General features: G+C 38.2%; 1 protein-coding gene across 1 annotated transcript in view; it reads left to right on the top strand.

Annotated features, from left to right (window-relative positions):
- The window catches only part of LOC109473859, a 69971-nt gene that overhangs the window by 27000 nt on the left and 23343 nt on the right, over positions 1–19628 (top strand). The window contains exons 2-5 of the mRNA XM_019773972.1: positions 7306–7587; positions 13166–13327; positions 16995–17193; positions 18026–18221. Coding sequence (XP_019629531.1) covers positions 7411–7587; positions 13166–13327; positions 16995–17193; positions 18026–18221 — 734 coding nt within the window. The 5' untranslated portion in view covers positions 7306–7410. The remainder of the gene's footprint in view (positions 1–7305; positions 7588–13165; positions 13328–16994; positions 17194–18025; positions 18222–19628) is intronic.

The raw sequence follows: 19628 nt of genomic DNA, 5'->3' as shown, positions 1-19628 counted from the left end.
GGCCTGAGGCCGTCGGGCGATCCGACCCGCGGTCGGGCCGATACCTCGGGCAAAACTGAATACCCCGTGTTGTATTAATTTTATATATTTATTGTTCTCTTTTAGCTTACATCAGTTAAGCTGGCATCTTTGAGTCTTGAACTTCTAGCCCAACAACAGAGACACTCAGCCTGTAGTGGGACATATTAATAGCGTAATCTCCAGGCCTTCACAAAGCCTTAGAACTAAACGTGCAATTCCCAAGGATACTTATGAAGATTTATGTTTTTAGGTCAGACTGTCACCAATTATGGGTCCTGCCTGCACAGACAAACTGTGACATCCTATACCTCAGGGGTCTGTACTTCTAACAATGCCTGTCTCCATATGCTTGGATAGAGTCCAACTCTTTGCCCCGGTACCAGTCATATAATTACACTCTAACTGTAACATATGCAGCTGAGGTCTCAACGTTCAGTCTGTTGTCTCCCAAAAAATTGTTTCCATCTGCTATTGACATTAATATAGATTGTTCATTTTTATATATATATTAGGTGGACATCATTATATGTATGATATTTGGGTTAATAAAAATATACAGTTACATGTACCATCAATATTATCATAAATCATTTTCTTCTGAATCTGAAACTTTAATCTGTGTTAATTCATTGTACAAAATGTGTAATATGGTTCCTCATAGCAATTGATAACCAGCTTTTTTGAAACTGCAGTCTTGAGTGTTGCATATTATGATATTTCTGTTAGGCCACTCCAATTTAATTTGTTGGTTCTTGGATTCACCTCTCCATTTTTTTCTGATTTGCAAAAAAAAAGTTCTGTATCAGCTCAAAAATGCTCATACATGTATTTTGGCCCCAACAGTTGAGGAAAGTCCTTTTCTTCCTAGTTGTTACAGTTTTTCCATCTATCAATGCATTGGTTTGATTAAAATTTCAAAATTTATTGTTTCTTTAAATATTAACCCAGCCTTTTGTGTTGACTTCATGTCTCATATCGTAGCATTTGAGGGTATAATAGGATTCCTAGACCTGTTTTTTTTTTTCGCTTTGTCGCTTCATATTTTTTCTGAAAAAATCTGAGAACCAACAAATTAAATTGGTGTGGCCTTAATTTCTGTGAAAATCTATGAGTCTGCCTGTATTCACTGCACCTACAAAGCATTTTCACTAGCCCCTGGCATGGTGTATATGGTGCTCAGAAGACGTTGCCAATACAGTTCTCAGTGCGATGATTCCTGTTGGTAGGGGATTTCAGTTTGCATAGCAGATCCTCTGTGGTCTCAGATGGGCCTTTATGATGTCAGGGAGGTGTCTGAACAAAGTGTGCAGGTAATAGCAAATCTTTGAGGAGATTATTTACTGAGAATGAATGTATGCATGTGTGTGGTCTATACATATAACTAGTCTGTGTGTGTTTGTTATTAATATTGATCAGGTCTTATACGACCAGATTGTTATGAACTACTGATCAATGATAACTGAAAGAGACATTTGAGGCATCCTACAGTAAGACCTAGGAAAAAAAATGTTGTGTTTCCTGTTTCCCGACCGACTCTAGAAAAACCTATAGCTAGACCCTAGACTTTTTTGGGGGGTGGACCCCTGTAGGGGACATAAGTATTTTTTGAGCTGATCAACCTTTTCTACCTCCATGATCGGACACCTGAGTGATAAAAAAAAGCGTTATACAATATTTTTGGTTTTCTAACATTGACATTGAAAATAAAAGTGTCCTCATGCAAGTTTTACTTTCAATTGTTAAACTGTATTGTATAAGTTGGACCCCTACAAAATTTTTATATAGATATCACTGAAGTATAAAAAATAGAATAAAAAGATACGTAATCCCTACCTACCGACCGGACCCTAATTTTTTCAGGACTGAAACAAGAAACACAACATTTTTTTCCTAGGCCTAACTGTTATATCTAAATTTTAGCAAGTAAGAATAAGCTAGTATTGTAGAGATGTCTTGCTATCTTTTTGTCTTATCCTATATCATATTGTTCAAATATATAAATGATTTTTCATATCTGGTTGGTATCAGACATCTAACCCCAGTATCACTTGAACCTAAAAACATTGTATTATGGATGAACTGGAATGGATAATGCCATTTCAATGGCTGTCAGTGTCAGCAAAATGATTTATCTCACTTGGCTACAAAACTGTATTGATTTTGTTCTAGTATTCTGTGATCATCTTTGGTCGATATCATGCTAATTTCTTTGTCACCATCTGTGTGTATCTGTATATTACAATAAATTAATGTGTGAAATAGGATATCAATGCATTATCAATGTATCGAATACAATTCAAGACCATATCCAGTGTTAGAAAATACCCATCTGCAGTCTGCATTTTGCAGAGACATTTTCAATATTGCAGAAGAAGATTTAAGCAACCTGCAATTTTTGCAGACTGAAGAAAAATCAGGCTAGCCTGTTTAATTATGTTGGTATAGTTGTCTAAGTAAGAGCTTTTGTATTCATAACTGACTTTATGATCTGCTAATAATTATGTAAATATGTATTTTTCAAATTGCATGTAAAATGTTTGCTAACATGCAATTTTGTATGGGTTTAGGTCAGGTCTTATATTTAATTATTTCCAGAAAGTATTTCCAAATTGCAGAACAATATTTTGACATTCTGCAATATTGCAGAACACTTAATATGCCCTTGTTTTCAAATAATTGTAAGGAAATGTTTAATTCAGATACATGCAGAATTTCTTGCCTAGTGGGTACCCACTGAAACAGAAAATTGGGTTTTACCAAATGTAGGAATTTTCAAAATGTTGCTTTTGGTGATTTAAATTTACTAACGTGCAGTTAGAAATCCCGTCAGCCTGTCATATTGTAGGCAGTATGAAACTATGGTGCTATTTTGGAGCCATGTACATGTACTAGAATAATGTTAGATCTGACCTTGGTGCTGAATGAACAACAGTTGCTGTTTGTATGGATGGTTATCCCAGCTGACCAGGTACTCAGGCCAGGCATACCGTAACTCCTGATTTTTTTTAAACCGTACTTTAAATGTTCACTGTTTTCACTGTCACTCCTGTACCGTGGATTTACCATTATCACTAACAAATCATTCATCTTTCACCCCCCTCCCCCTCTGTTACTACTGTGAAGATTAAGTTTCTGTGATGATGTCCATTTTCCTCTGACTGTGAAATTTTGCTACCGTGAAGCCAGAGTGAATTACAGTACCACATCAGGCTGTGCCAGAAGGTTATCACCTGCCACACTGAACCCAAACCTACCCGAAAATTGGTCAATCTAGGGTTATATGACCGATGGGTACAGATTTTACACTGTATTAAGGCCACATCAATTCAATTTGTTGGTTCTTGGATTCGCCTCTTCATTTTCTTCTGATTTGCAAAAAAAAAAAAGATTCTGGTTCTCAATCAACTCAAATATGCTCATATTTTTCCCCCAACAGTTGAGGAAAATCCTTTTCTTCCTACAATGTAGTTGTTAACAGTTTTTCCATCTATCAATGCAGTGGTTTGATTAAAAGTTCAAAATTCATTGTTTAAATATTAACCCAGCCTTTTGTGTTGACTTCATGGCTCCAATCATAGTTAGGGCTATAATAGGATGCCTAGACCTGTTTTTATTTTTATCTTATCTTTATCTTTTTTTGCCCTGTCGCTTCATATTTCTTCTGAAATAATCCGAGAACCAACAAATTAAATTGGAGTGGTCTAAAGGGAGGGAATATTCAATGGACAACATTCTTTTGTAGACCGTACTAGCAAATAAGAAGATCAGTGCACTGACTGATGTGCTTACTTTTTCAAAACCACTGAACCCAAACCTACCTGAAAATTGGTAAATCTGGGGTTATATGACCGATGGATACAGATTTTACACTGATTTAAAACTGAAAGGGATGGAATATTCAATGGACGATGTTCTTTTGTAGACCAAGTGAAAGCAAGCCAATTGAACTTGAACAAACATGAGAAACCACTGAACATTTAAAAAAGCTCAGACTGAAAATTGGTAAATCTGTGGTTATGTGGAGAATATTCAACAGATGATATATTCAGGGCGAAAAAAACCCAGATCTAGGCATCCTATTATAGCCCCAAATGCTACGATAGGAGCCCTGAAGTCAACACAAAAGGCTGGGTTACTATTTTAACAATGAATTTTGAACTTTTAATCAAACCACTGCATTGATAGATGAAAAAAAGTAATGACAACTAGGAAGAAAAGGACTTTCCTTAACTGTTGGGGGCAAAATATGATCATTTTTTAGTTCATTCAGAACCAGAATCTTTTTTTTGCAAATCATAAAAAAACCAAGAGGCAAATCCGAGAACCAACAAATTAAATTGGTGTGGCCTAAGTTGTGGCAATAAACTCACCTTCACCTCAAATACCCCCAAACTCTTGATACCAATGTTGTTAGTTATTTATAGAAAAAGCTTTGCTCAGTTTGCCATCACAGTAAATGATCAATGAAGACTATATATATATATAATTATATAGAACCACAGGTATATGTATTGTGGATATTTTACATTCTACTTAACCTTCACTCTGCTGCGTAACCCTAAAACCGTATAAATTTGTTGCCAGGTGGCTACCTTAGCTGGGTGATGGTTAAGATGAACTAAGGTTACCTTTGAAGAGAATATTGGGAAACACTTTCATTTTGAAATGGTTCATAAACTTCTAGAACCAGCCTGTGAGGTTTGAATGTGGCGTCATTTACCAGAAAAGTATGATTTGATGTATTTACAGGGATTCCTAAGATTAGTTATGGTTTCACGTAAAGATTTGTCATATTTGTTAACCAATAGCATGCATTAATCAGGAGTTTATATGATAGGATCAGGCAGGTGTGAAATTAAACACCATCCCATTCCCAACCTTTGGAATCCTTCTGTTCTACTAGGATGCCTTCTAGCATTTACACAGTGGGGGGGGGGGTGTCTGAAGAAAAATTTCTTAGGCCACACCAATTTAATTTGTTGGTTCTCAGATTTTTCAGATGAAATATGAAGTGACAGGGTAGAAAAGAAATGAAAACAAAAACAGGTCTAGGCATCCTATTGTAGTCCCAAATGCTATGATAGGAGCCATGAAGTCAACACAGAAGGCTGGGTTAATATTTAAACAATGAATTTTGAACTTTTAATCAAACTACTAGTACTGTATTGATAGAAGGACAAACTGTAACATCTAGGAAGAAAAAGACTTTCCTCAACTGTTGAGGGCAAAATATGAGCATTTTTGAGTTGATTCAGACCCAGAATATTCTTTTTAAATCAGAAAAAAAATAAAGAGGCGAATTTGAGAACCAACAAATTGAATTGGTGTGGCCTTATTTATGTTAATGAAAGGAAAACATTGTTTTTGCTCTGTTTCCTCTTCTTCTTCCTCTTCTCCCAACAATTAAGGCCAATGACCTGAACCAGACATCCGTCACCATGGTAACTAGTGTTGGGTTACATCATGTTGCAATTTTATAGCAGGAGGGGTTTAGACTCCTGTCACCATACATGTGAATGTGTTTGAGTAAGAATTAACAGAGCAGACCATATGCGAAGGTAAACATTATGCATTTTGCTTTGCAAATGTTACCTTTCTAGTATACATCTTGAAATGGAAATATTTATGTCCATAATGCTGTTAACCATTGATGCAGTTGTACATACTTTTCCATGTTTGATAGGTTTGAAACATGAAGGAAAAGTAACAACATATCGATCTGTGCAGATGAACGGTGAGATTTTGCAAAAGGAGCAGAGATTACTCGGTGTTAAGTCTCAGCTGAAGCAGTTGCCTGATTAATTGTCGTACGGGATTATAAATGAGATGGACAGGTGTGGATTTTAATGATGAAAATTACGGATTACGGTGTTAAAGGTAATATGATTGTGTACATGTACATCCAAGCCTCATGGGCAAAACTGACAAACTGTCACAGTAAAGAAAGCCCTGCATTTGCAAACTGGGTTTGACTTTTGCATTTTCCAGTATCTGATAGACTTTAAATTACACATCCTTATCCTACAACGGCATGCACACACACATCTCAGACATTGTCTCACCTATACAGGTCTTTTATTGCATCTGTATTTGCAGACCTAGTTTCACATAATGATCGCGGGTTAGTAGGTACAATTACATTTAGATGGAGCAATTTTTTTAATATCCCTGAAAGGACAATGAAAGGTCTGTTCTACATCTGAAGAATATCACAAATGTATGTGACAATAACTAAAATATATATTATGTTTACAACATATACGTGTGTATCTGTCTCCTTAGTCTCAGGACTTTTAAACAGGTCATTAAGAACATGACTTGAGGTAGTTGATGTTGAGTATATTGTATAATTTTACTAATTGTTTAGTACGTACTGTGTATTTGTTGTATGCATTTTATGTGTATCCAGGATTACCTGAAAAGCAGGCCAAAATGGCCTGAGCTGTAATTACTGGTAAAACAAATAAACTGAAACTGAAACTGTGTATGTATAAGATAAGATAAGATGTATGAAGAACTTCATATTTATTCTAGCTTTGTTTATAAATGCACAAGAAATTGAAGAAGGCAAATATTTTGTCTTAGTTAGTTATTCAGTCATGACTGTTATTTTATCACTCCTTTTATTACAGTACATTAGAGATTCTACACAAAGACTTTTTATGTGTCTTTCCGGCTGTCTCCAAATTCTATGCTTGGCACGACACCAAACGCCCCTAGTGTCTCCTTTTCCAGATACCAATTAATGTGGCATGTATCGTTTTCCAAAAGAACCGTGTAGCAATGCTCAGTATGTTGCGGTGAATTCAAATCAGCGGGAACAAATTAAAGTGCACGGCCGAGCTAGAACTGTGAACCGATCTCTGAAGAATTCAAAAGTCTGGCGTATAAACGGGTTCAAAAGTCTTGGCGTAATCTACAACTGTTGAAGGGTGTGCTTTGTGCAATCTGTGCATGGGTGAATGGAAAATGGAGGGTGCAGTGGTTGATTTATATTGTGTACCGCTAAAGTGAATGGTCTGCCGCCGATATGCTGTACAGATGCCAATGTGGATGGTAGCTTTGATATACGCGGCGTGGAACCCTGGCAGTGTACTTATCTCTCCCATGTATCTGCTCTTTTCTTGCCTTGGAACTGATCCATGCCTCAGATGGGGAAATTGGCAACCGGTGCCAGCTCAAATCTTTCTCCCCACAGCGTGGCTTGTACTAATGGTTCTGTGAATTGACCCGACGTTATTCGCCGCTAATACTACTGTTTTTTTTTCTCTCTTTTTCCTCCAGCCCCGCCGCAAACATGCCGTGATTCCCGCAGAAGGTCACTCGATGGGTGTGGTGACAGTGATTGGCAGGACTTGATTTGATTGACAGTGATTGACAGCTGCCGCCATGAAACCCATCCACTTTGTGGACCCCAACAACCTCCTGCTATGCGCCATCATCACAGCGGCCATGCAGATCTTCTTTTTCGGCATAGCGGCGACCTTCAGATTCGACAAGGTCACGGATTTTGCGGGAGGGACAAATTTCATGGTGCTGGCGTTGATGACACTTCTTCTTGCACAGGTAATCAATCACACCTGTGAAGTTACAGCTACAGTGATGATGTTATCCAAGGTCATTGTATTATTATTAGAATAATAGTGAATCAGATTGTGTTTTTGAAGGAATCTCAGGTATACGGATTGACAGGTACAATCCTAAAAGTATTGTTGACAAGATTTAGTGTATGGGTTTGTATTCAAAAGCAACATCTTTTCATTATTACAGAGTAACTTGTAGATATCCTCGGCTTGATTTAATTTACCTGTATAGAATTGAAGTCAACAATTAGGTTCATTGATGATAGTGGTTGATTTAAAGGTTGCATGATAAGTTAATGATAAGAAATGCTCTTGTATAGTACATTTTTTTGATTCAATTTGAATTCTATCTATTTTATCTGCATACTAATACTTCGTATTAGAAAAAATCTGTGTGCAAAAAGCGTATAATCCTTATCGTTCTAATACTTTTAAAGCTTACCCATGTAGCTCGTCTGATGCTTTAGCAGAAAATAGACTTGCAAAGTATCGACCCAGGAGAAATTTTTGAACCGGTCCAATCCGAAGGGATCGCAGGTTCATTTAAAGCTGCCGCGGGTTGCTTCAGGGCTGGTGCTTTTGTAGGTCCTTGATGGAAAATTGCATTGAACCGACTGGACGGAAATAGAATATTGGAGCCGAAACCTTCGGCAAGTCTGAGACAAATATCAGTTGTCACTTGGTATTGAAGGATTTCCAATAGTACGGTCCTTTTGTGCAGGCTAGAAGCTTTGTATTGCATGGCAGTGATGATAGTCTAGATCATGTATCATACTCGAGTTGGGAGAAGTGATACCGCAGCCGATTCATCAGCCTACATTGTAGTGTAGACAGTTACACATGTAGCTCCTTTTTGATGAAACAAAAGATTGTATAACACTAGTCTATTTGTAACAGCCTTCCTTGCAAAAGTAGAGTGTTTCTTGAATAGGGTTGCCAGAGTGAGTATACAGTGCAATTTTACTAGTATACAGTGCAACTCATGAAGGACAACCCTTCTGTTTCGGTATGGCCGGTATAACCGCCCTTCGGCGTAACACACCAGCTTCGCAACCCTTGGCACTGTATTCCGTAAAATTGCACTGTATACTTAGTCTAATACGATTGTACTGTATCCCGTAAAATTGCACTGTATTCCATAAAGATGCACTGTGTTTCGTAAAATTGCACTGTATACTCTGACACCCCTGTTGAATTGTGTTAGGAAAGTTTTGAGATACTGTAAATTTCCAGTAGGCCTTCACTGTGTTTTAAGCTGGGAGTTGAAACACTACAGATTGAAGTACATGGCACTACTGTGTATGTGGACTGTCTGAGCATGTGTAATTGTCATGCCACCTACTGATTTTCATCCACATTGCAGCAATTGTAGTATCTGCAATTCTGCTTCTGAACCACAAGGTGTCCTTCTTGAGTCCCCCTAACTGCTAGTTCTGGTAGTGAGTCTGTGGAGTTAGGGAGCCTGTCATTTGCAATTTGACGTGTTGAGCATTTTTTTGCCTGCAGGAATGCACTTTATTACAGAGTTAGTCATAACAACTTTGCTCTGGGTATGATAGCTGAGTTAGGCTGCTACACAAATGGTATGGTTCAGTCATACTGTAGTTCTTTTCGTGGGAACTTTGTTAAGTTAGGGAGATCTGAAGAAAGAAGTCTTTATGGAGAGCCTGCTTTAGTCATGTTCTTTGCTTGACCATTATTGGAACTTACCAGTTATCCCATAGCAGGTTCAAAATTCACTAGTTTTGTTGTTTGACAAATAATTTTGTGTTGTCATGTCATCGTAATATCTGTGTTGATATGCTTGTAATTTCCTTAACGATGTGTTGACTTGACTGTCAATGTTGGAAACATAACAGCCAGGTTGTTTGTTCCAACTACTGTGTATATGCCCTGCTGATATTTTACTTGCTTGTGCCCATAAAATAATTGAAATTCCTTCATGAGAAAAAGAATAAAACTAACACCCCAGGGTGTTATTGGCCCAAGCTGCACTCATATCAATATCAATGTCATTTGACCATGAAATGAGAGCATGACACCCTATGTACGTGCACATGTCAGGGCTCGAAATACTGGGTGCATGTGCACCTTAGTGCACCCAACTTTGGAGCTGTGCACCAAATTTTTTCTGTGAGTGCACCACCAAATATTTTTGTAGATTTACATGTGTAAAGAATTGTTAAATGTATAAACTATAATAGTGTATACAGCAGTCTTAACCCTGTAGGTGTCAGAAAAATAATTAAAAATCATTGTAAGAGTACTTTACTTTAGAAATGAAACATAATGAGTTTTTGCTGACATTCTACTTATCTTATATGATGCACCAAAAAAATTTGTGCACCCAATATTGCACCAGTGCACCTATTCCCATAAATGAATTTCGAGCCCTGCATTTGCATGTAGCTATGATTGCGTATTTGGCCACAGAAGGTAGAAGAAACCCAGAGAAGAAAATAATTACTCCCTTTGAGTTTCTCTCACACAGAAGGTAAATAAAAACATAAGTTGGCATACTAAAGGTTGATATAACCCCAGAGGGACATGGGGGAGAAATATGATCAATATTTCATTTTCAGTAGATACATAATGTACTAGCGTTAGGAAGGTATTGGCTACTTTGTGTGTTGAAACATTGAATTTTCAATGGATGCTTTGCTAGCTGGTCAATGTTCTTGGCACATGTTCATGTGGTGTTAGTTCTAACACACCAACTGTGTGTCATTTACACGTGAGAAAAATTGATATTAAAATCATATTCCCATGTGTGACAAATATTATAATATTTCATCTTACAACTATCCATTGTTGTTGGTGCTACATTTTCTTTTGAAGGTTCTGTCTAAAGAACTATTATTGTATGCAAATTTCATTTGAAATTCCTCTATTTTATTTTTCTTTTCTTCACCGGTGCCCTTTCCCTCCAAAAAAAGTGCTGTCATCAATCAATATATATCTACATAAAAAATAGAAATACCTTATTGTTTATCCAGCATATTACCACCCAGTAATACTTTCTTTTGCCATAACAGCATCCAATAATTTGTTTCATATATTAAAATTTGAAATGAAAGTTCAAACATAAAACCATATAGCGACTTTAACATTCATCACATTTTATAGTCACCGTTAGCGGTATCCTTTTACTCATCTTAAATAACAGTGGTTCAGTAAGGATTGGAGGATACAAGGCTATTGACCCTACCAGATCAATATCATCGTTTAGGCCACAGCAAGTAAATTTTATGGATTACATCCTTCGCAGACTCCAAATCTAATGTGAGTGGGCAAAAAAAAACAAGGTGGGCCGAAAAAATAAGGTTCCTACATTTTAAAATTTTGACTCAATCATTGTTCATAAAATAGTTTTGATTCAGTGGGAACATCATATACATGTATACATAGCCAGCATCACATATCACTGCATCAAAGTAAGAAATCAGAGCCTTTTCTTGTCTCCTCTCTTCATAGTTATCTGCCATCCACCTTCCAGCATGGCAGCAGACATCTTTGCCCATTTTCGGCATGTTGACCACTGTCAGGAGGCAACAAAATTTCTTTTTCTTTTTCCAAAATCAGGCGAAAATTAATGCACGTGCTGATGTCATCCATAAGAATAACTTGCTGTGGCCTCGGAGACATATATGTACAGGAACGGCCACAAAGTCCTTTTGGCTTGTGGGCCATCACTAAACCCAAATGACAGATTGATTTTACATCCACGTAATGAACTTGGGCAAATGCAAGCTCATAGAAATGGCAGCCATTTTGATATCGCTCATTGTTCCAGGCAAAAGCACATTACCGAGCCATTAGCCACCAGACAAGGGTTTCCAATTTGCGGAGGACGTAAAAATGCGGTGGCGGGGAATTTGTATGCATCACATGCGGGGTAGACTTGGGGATGCACTTGTTTGGTATGCAGCTGCGTGCAGGATGCATTGATTTTTGAACAGGTCCTAACGGGGCATTCGGGTGTGCATACATATGCACAGGTGTGGTGTCAGCCATCTTGGATTTGGTGGTGTCAGCCATCTCAGTACCTCATTTCAATGACTTATCCTAGAATACAATTATACAACACAATTGAACTGTTTTGTCAGAGAACAATGGGTTGATTAGTACGAGAATTAGTAGATTACAATCTGTGGAAACATATTTAATCTTGACATATTGATTATTACAATTATTATTCAAGGATACAGCATGAAGCAGAAAAACAACTCCTGGAAGACTACGTATATTGTATATAATTCCTTTTGGGGTACTGTGCCATCTATGTTATCAAGTTAGAACTGACTTCATTCTTCCATTTCATACAGTTAACCTTATTTCCGTATTGAACAAGAAATCAGGGATTTCAAATCTCTGGGATGTACAGTATGTTGCATTGAGAGTTTTTGTGAATTCATTAATACTCAGCCAGTAACATTCAATTTTGAATATGTACGTGTATCATTAATGGAATTCAATGGCAGCAATATAGGTAGAACCCAACTTTACTGTGTCATATTTGATTAGACAGTGTTTTTCATTACCTTTCACTGCATCCACAGTAAGTAGACTGTAATATAAAAGACTGACACTTGACCCTTGCCATATAACTCCCCACCATGCTCGCATCTGATTGGTTGGATGGGGTTCCATAAATGGTGATGTTGACCTTCGGTGTCACCCAGTGCTCCAGAGGACATACTTCATGTAGAAGCAGAATTCAATAAATGAAAATGCATATCCTTGCCAAGGACGCGCGATCGTGGTTTTTCACCCCCATCTCCCGCTGCCTTGAAGATCAAGTTCTGTGAGCACGTCCATTTTCCACAGACTGTGAAAGTTTGCTAACATAAAGACAAATTGAACTTGAAAGGTAACATTTGCAAAGCAAATGCGTAATGTTTACCTTTGCATATGGTCTGCTCTTTTAATTCTGACTCAAACACATTCATATATATGGCAACAGGAGTCTAAATCCCTCTTGCTATAAAATTGCAACATGATGTAAGCCAACACTAGTTACCATGGTGATAGATGTCTGGTTCAGGTCATTGACCTTATTTGTTGGGAGAAGAAGAGGAAGAAACTAAGCAGAAACAATTTTTTTTCCTTTGGTAAACATAATTACAGTAAATGTACCAAACAGAAGATATTTAACCCTTGTCCTGCTGGCAATTTTTCAAATAATTTGAAGTCTTAATCAGGTCACAGGCCCTTGACTTTTTTTGCCATGCGGTGTCGTAGTTACTACCGCATTTGTTGTGTTTCGCTGCGGTGTGATGCGTTACACGAGAAGTAACCCCAAATTATACATATACAGGGTACTATATACTAGATGGTACTGTATGTGCAACCCATATATATATATATGGGTCCCGCAGGACAAGGGTTTTAAAATGAATGAATTAGGTCACCTTGAAGTAGAACTTATGAACACTTGCAATCTGTTTTTATCTTCCATGTGAGTTCATGTAGAAGAATTTCTGCTTCTATCACCAACTGTGTTTCTAAGTTTCATCGTCAAATGTGACCCCTGACCCTCCCGTTTTATCTCTCCTCCGCAGACGTTCTCGGTCCGACAGATCCTGGTGACGGCGTTCGTGTGTGCCTGGGGCATCCGGCTGTCAGGTTACCTTCTCTACCGCATCATCAAGATAGGGGAAGACAAACGGTTCGACGACAAGAGGGACAACTTGTGTGCGTTCGCAGGATTCTGGACATTCCAGGTTTGTTCGAATTTTGTCGTTGTTGTTATTATTGCAGCTGTTGCTGGGTAATCATAGAAAAAAATCGAAACTAGAAAGGTAACGTGTACAAAGCAAATGCATAATGTTTACTTTCACATATGGTCTGCTCTGTTAATTCTTAGTCAAACACATTGACTTTCATATATGTATATGGTCAGACAGGAGTCTAAATCCCTCCTGCTATAAAATTGCAACATGATGTAACCCAGCACCAGTTACCATGGTGACAGACGTCTGATTCAGGTCATTGACCTTATTGGTTTGGAGAAGTAGAGGAAGAGGAAGCAGAGCAAAAACAATATGTTTTCCGTTGGTAAACGTAATAAAATGTATTGCATTGCATGTATGCTATTGTAAGAAATTGCAAAGAATGGCACAAAGTTTTATACCTTTGCACCACTGGGTACTTCCTGTTCAAAGCATCATGGGAAGTCATGTGATAGCCATTCATATGCTGTCCTTGGTACTGAAAGATCAGTTGTTGGCTGTGTACATGTAATTCTTAACTTTTCGTTCACCATTGCTTTTTTAAATGTTCCTTGGCCATTCTTCTGTGTCTTAAAGTTGCCTTTTTTGGCAAGGTGCAGTATTGTGTGCAGTTTACTAGAATTTTAGGAATTGTACAGGAATTTTATCCCCAGGAATGGAATCTCACATCTCTGGAATTTTTTTATAATTGTGACCAAACCCTTGTAAGATGGTGCCGGAGCCAGACTTTTTTAAACCCCTGAAGTTGAAATGATGATGGCTTGGAAGTATACTTTATTGTCCCATATATACAAGAAATCACATAGGGGGTCGGACAGTCAATGGGATAGACCTCCATATATGGGCATCTACAGCTGCTACCTTTTGGCTAAATCTGATGTATGTATCCCACATAGCATGTTTAGCTAGAAAAGAGAAATATTCTGCATGGGCTAAAAGCAAATGTTGGCACTTTAGTCCTCCCCATTTCTAAAGCCTTTGTCCCAATTGAAGTATATACCTTTATGCAGGCTGTGTTTAAAGATTATTATTATGTTACCAGTGTGTAGTTATTGAGCCATCCATCATAAGGAACTGTTGGCAATGCAGACAGCCAGGCATACATGTGTCTATTGACCAATAAATCTACCTCATTTTGGGGATTAATTTGGCATCAGTTTCAGCAGGTAGAAGGAACAAGGGCTTTGTGTCTAAATGCCGTTCATACATCATAAGATCAGGGACTTACAGGCGGCATTATACTCAATACACAGACAACATAGACGTTATAGCCATATAGGAGTGTCGATAAAACCGTTATGAAAGACTTCATTCTGCGGTAACAATTGCAGGCCATTTTGTATAATGCGTCTGCATCAGAATATTAACGTTTGTTTTATGTACAGCACATTACCGCAGAAATTGTTCTGTATATTCTCATTTGCACTGGTTTGTTCCATTTGCCAAGGGTTGTTCTTCAAAAAAATGAGGCATGTTTAATGGTGCAGTGATGTACATGTATATAATATTAATGCTAGGATATACATTTTTGTACCATGCAACATTGATGAAATCAAATTTCACAGTCTCATAGATTTTGTGGAACATATTATTGAAAACTCTTTGTTTTATTGATATTCAAATGCTAAAAACCTTAAAAGTTTCCAACAACTCTGCATCCCACTGGCAAAAACAAACCACTACAAAAACAGCCCTATCCCGTACCTCACTCACCTATTGAACAAATATACCTGTTAAAATCACTAAGTAGCAATTATTACTGTAACATCAATTATTACAGCTTATTAAGAACCTTTTCAATTTCTTATAATGTCATCATCATAATGTAATAAATGTAATTGTATACATGTTTTTAATATGTAGATCATGTAAATATAGATCATGCTTGACTTACTTGTCTAATATACAATGTAGATCATGCTTAAAATGCGCAATTCAGCCTCTTTGCATATTAGCAAATGAACCTGCCATGTGTTTTAATGTAAAATGAACGAAGTCAAAAAACATAATATATGATATAATTCATTCTGCCTCCTTATGCCTGTAGCAAAGATTTCCACCATATCCACCAGCCTGGTGTTATTTGGGTTTGTTTGTTGTTTATATAGTCTCTCCACATGTTATTAGCTCTAATAGGTGCACAGATGTTGTCCTGTTTACAAGGCTGTTGTCTGGTACCATCAGGGGAGCAATGGTGCATAATATTACATTCTATAGTAGTTACAACACTCTGAGGCTTTGATGACAATCCTTTGTACATGTTAAGTGCCAGATGCAGGGTGCTGAACTGTTTTGCCACTCTGTAAGGTGACACTGTAACTCCATAACCAGTCAAAACTGTGTTGTGAATCCTAAAACAGGCCAACACATGCAAAATCTACAACTTTCAAATTAAACGTCTGTAATCATATATGATACATTTGTATGTACTTTGATTTACCTTACATTGGTTTAACTATGTAATGTACAATGTAGCTTGTACTAGATGTAGGCAAGTATTAAATCCTCTTTCCTCTGGGCTCCGAATATGTGAGCCTTTTTTACTGTCAAATTTGAAAAGAGGTCTGAGCCACCTCGGCACCTGTAACTTATATTTTCAGTAAGATTTAGAAACATCATAATTATCTTTGTTCAGATTGTACTTGTATGTTTCTTCAGGCTCTGGCTCTCGTAAAATTTTGGATCCCTTCATAGTGTGATAAATCACCATGTTTCATTTTGAAAGGAATCTGCTTGGTGCCATCAGAACAAATTTTATGACAGCTGTAGGGTAGGCTATGAATGTCTGTTACTTCTGAAGATATAAGAATGGAGTTAGATAATTACATTTTCATTCATTCTTTGTCAGGGAGTCTTAAAGATTCTTGGAAGGAATCACAACATATTGAGCTTGTATTTTATTGTAACTGTTGTCAGAGATATGACTGGTAGCCTCCATGTAGTACATGTTTGTCATGTACTATGTCATGAAGTAAGAAAAGGAAAAGCTTCACAAGGATTAAAATTTCAGAGTACAACATAATTTAACAGAGTGGGGAAGATTGACAGTCAGAATGATTGGTCAAAAGGTCAAACACAGGAAATGGGATAGGCATAACAGCACATGGGTGAGGAAGATTGACAGGTGGTCCAAGGGTCTCACACAGGAAATGGGGAGAACTTGTAGGTCATGAAAACTCAAGGTCGTAGTTTCCACAAGTCTGAAATCTGGCATCGAGTGGCATGGTGCAGTGGTAGAGCGTTTGACTATGAAATGGCGAGACCCGGGTTCGATCCCGAGTTGTACCTTGGACATATCTGGACATGTGCCCGGACGTTGTGCCCTTGGGAAAGACATTTAACATGACTTTCTTCACTCCACCCAGGAGTGAATGGGTACCTAATTTCGGTTGGGGAAAGTCTTATTGAGGTTACCTGGTGGCGCTGAATAGCAGCCGCACAGACCCTTGCGACAGTTCCACAAAAGTGTGTGTGGATCAAACATTTTTACACGTATATTTGATACATATGTATCATATTACGTGATTGTACATGTAATCCCTGCACCAATTCAGCGCTATAAAAGGATGCGATTGCACAGGTAATGTTTGACCATTACTTAAACCATTCATAAATCTCCTGTTGGAATTTAAAGTATTTTGTTTCCACTATTGTCCAGGCCATCTGGGTGTTCACAGTCAGCCTTCCTGTGATCTTCACCAACTGTTCCTACTCCAACGTCAACAACTACTTTACTGTGCAGGACATTGTCGGCATCTCCATGTACGGGGTCGGCCTTCTCACCGAGACCTTCGCCGACTTCCAGAAATTCAACTTCCGAGACAACCCAGCAAACAACGGGAAATGGTGTGACTATGGTAGGAATTTGTCATGATTGTATATTTGTTTTTTTGGCGACACCTCGTGGGCGAGCCTAATGGTACAGTATTGTGTGTAGTTTGCAAGAATTCTAGGAATTGTACAGGATTTTTTTCCACAGGCATGGAATGTCCACAGGCATGTCTGGAATTCTGCTGACACACATCTATGACCAAAGTCCTACACAGGCCAAATTCCTGGAAGCCCCTGGGAAAACCTTGTTGTGTTTCAGTCTTGTTGTATGATACTAGAGCTACATGTAGTAGCGTTTAATTTTATGGTGTATCATGAATACTATTTCTCTTCATGTGGACCCTTGGGACTACTGCTTATGGTAATTCTAAGTTTCAAAGTGTCATGTAATGTCACGAGTATAATCTACTGGTAAAATAAATGAAACTAGAAAGGCTGACATTCGCTCACAAACAATAGCATATTTCACTCCATCTCCCTCTTGTGCAAAAGTGGACTGTTCCAAACTCACCCCAGTGCTGAACTGGAACATTCTCATACATTCCTCTCCTTGTAGTAGACTGGTTTATTATTAAAATCAAAGACAAGTCACATGGCAGCCAACAGGCTGAATTGACAGACTCGTGTACAAATTGGCAGATATTGATTCGCTTAAGATATCTAAAATCCTTAAAATTGCAAAACAGATAAAAACAATATTTAGTATGAGAAACATTACTGGGTGTCTCCCCCAGATAGCCTGGGTGCCATCCGAAAATAAATTCGGATGGCACCCAGGCTACCCCCAGAAGCACCGAACTACAAAAAGTCAATCCGTGTGTGCAGTTATATGATACAATAATTATGTGATACTTGTAGGCCTGTGGAAGTGGTCGAGACACCCTAACTACTTTGGAGAGATCCTGCTGTGGTGGGGGATGTTCCTGATCAGCACCAGTGTGATCCAGGGCGGACAGTGGGCCGGTGTCATTGGCCCCGTCTTCATCACCTCCATCCTGCTCTTCCTCAGTGGCATCCCACTTCTCGAGAAAAAGTCTGACGAGAGATATGGAAAGTGAGTTGCCTTAATTTTTACCTCTTTTCTTTCTAACCGTTCTTGACTTAATCTGAAGAACAACCAAAAATGGGCATAATGTTCCATGGAGCAATGATATATAAAACTTTAATTTTGTAATTGGCATTGTAACAAACAGACAGTCTGCAGTACTTCCCACTACAGCTAGGTGGCACTGTAAGATAGTGGCATTCGATTATTCCACTTTCTATGCTGGTGGGGGGGAGGAGAAAAAGTCACAGGAAAGTGAAATATTGTGTATTTGCCCAGAAATGTTGGTTTAGTGTCATCACATTGTGTCACAGTGGTATGATTGCTTTGTTGGTGCTTTTATTGACAGATAGCACATTGCTCATAAGCATTTGCTAAACCCACCTTTTGAATTGCTTGGCGTCATCGCAATAAGTCCAGCGCTTTACCGAGATAATTAAACACCTGCTCGTTTTACGCTTCCCGGTTCTGCCGTTTTGAGGAGAACCACAGAACCCTCACTCTCACCTTGCCCTATTTTCTTAGCAGCAAGCACCATTAATAATCGGATTGCTTGATTCAACACCCCCACCTCCAGTGTTTAGCATGTAATCCCTACATGCATGAGGATCCACCCTGGCATGATTGTTACTGTGTGCAATATTACAGCAACGATGTCTGGGGGATACGAGTGACAACAGCAAAAAATTTCTTTTTTCTTTCTATCATGTGCTAACATAGACAATAGCCTGGGTTGTAACACTCCTGGTTAATCATTGGTTTACAGCAAAGTTGCAAAGTTCTTACATGCAGAAGTCCTGGTGGTGGTAAGAAGATGCCAGTGTACTCTTGTTTTGAATGACTGGAGGTTGTTCTCAGTGATCAGGCCAACCACATTGTCTGGGAGACTGTCCAAGATGTGCACTGCAGTATGTATGAAAGTTCTGCCAGTGGCGTGAATATTCTAGAGAGCATCTTTCTGTTCAGGGTGGTGCAAATTTTAGCCCATTAGGCTCAACTAGAGTGCACTGGCATTTTGAAATGTTTGAAAGCAGAAGCAAGGATTTTGGAGCTCTCTGTACTCATTTTTGCTTTAGATTCAGAGATGGAGAGGAAAATTCTCACACATGTGAGTTTCTAAGATTATTGGAAAATTAGAAAGAAAGGAAGGAGGGTGACTTCTTTACCTTTTTGGAAAGAAAGGAAGAATTGCTAGTGTGTCGGTCATTGACCAGTGCAGGTGTTAGTGTAGATTGTGTAGGACTGTAGGTAGATGTCAGAAATACCAGCGAATACCAATTTTATCTGTACTTACCTGCATATGCAGGTGGTATTTCAGGCTATGAATTTGCATGCATTGTCAAGTTTTTTTTTGAACTTTGGATTTTAGAATTATGCCATGTACCATAAGTCTTGAAATGCTTATTATAATTTTTT

The sequence above is a fragment of the Branchiostoma belcheri genome, unplaced genomic scaffold (genome assembly GCF_001625305.1).
Source record: "Branchiostoma belcheri isolate BF01 breed outbred unplaced genomic scaffold, Haploidv18h27 scaffold3, whole genome shotgun sequence".
NCBI lineage: Eukaryota > Metazoa > Chordata > Leptocardii > Amphioxiformes > Branchiostomatidae > Branchiostoma > Branchiostoma belcheri.
The sequence above is the reverse complement of the archived record's forward strand: the minus strand, read 5'-3'. Positions and strand labels throughout refer to the sequence as shown.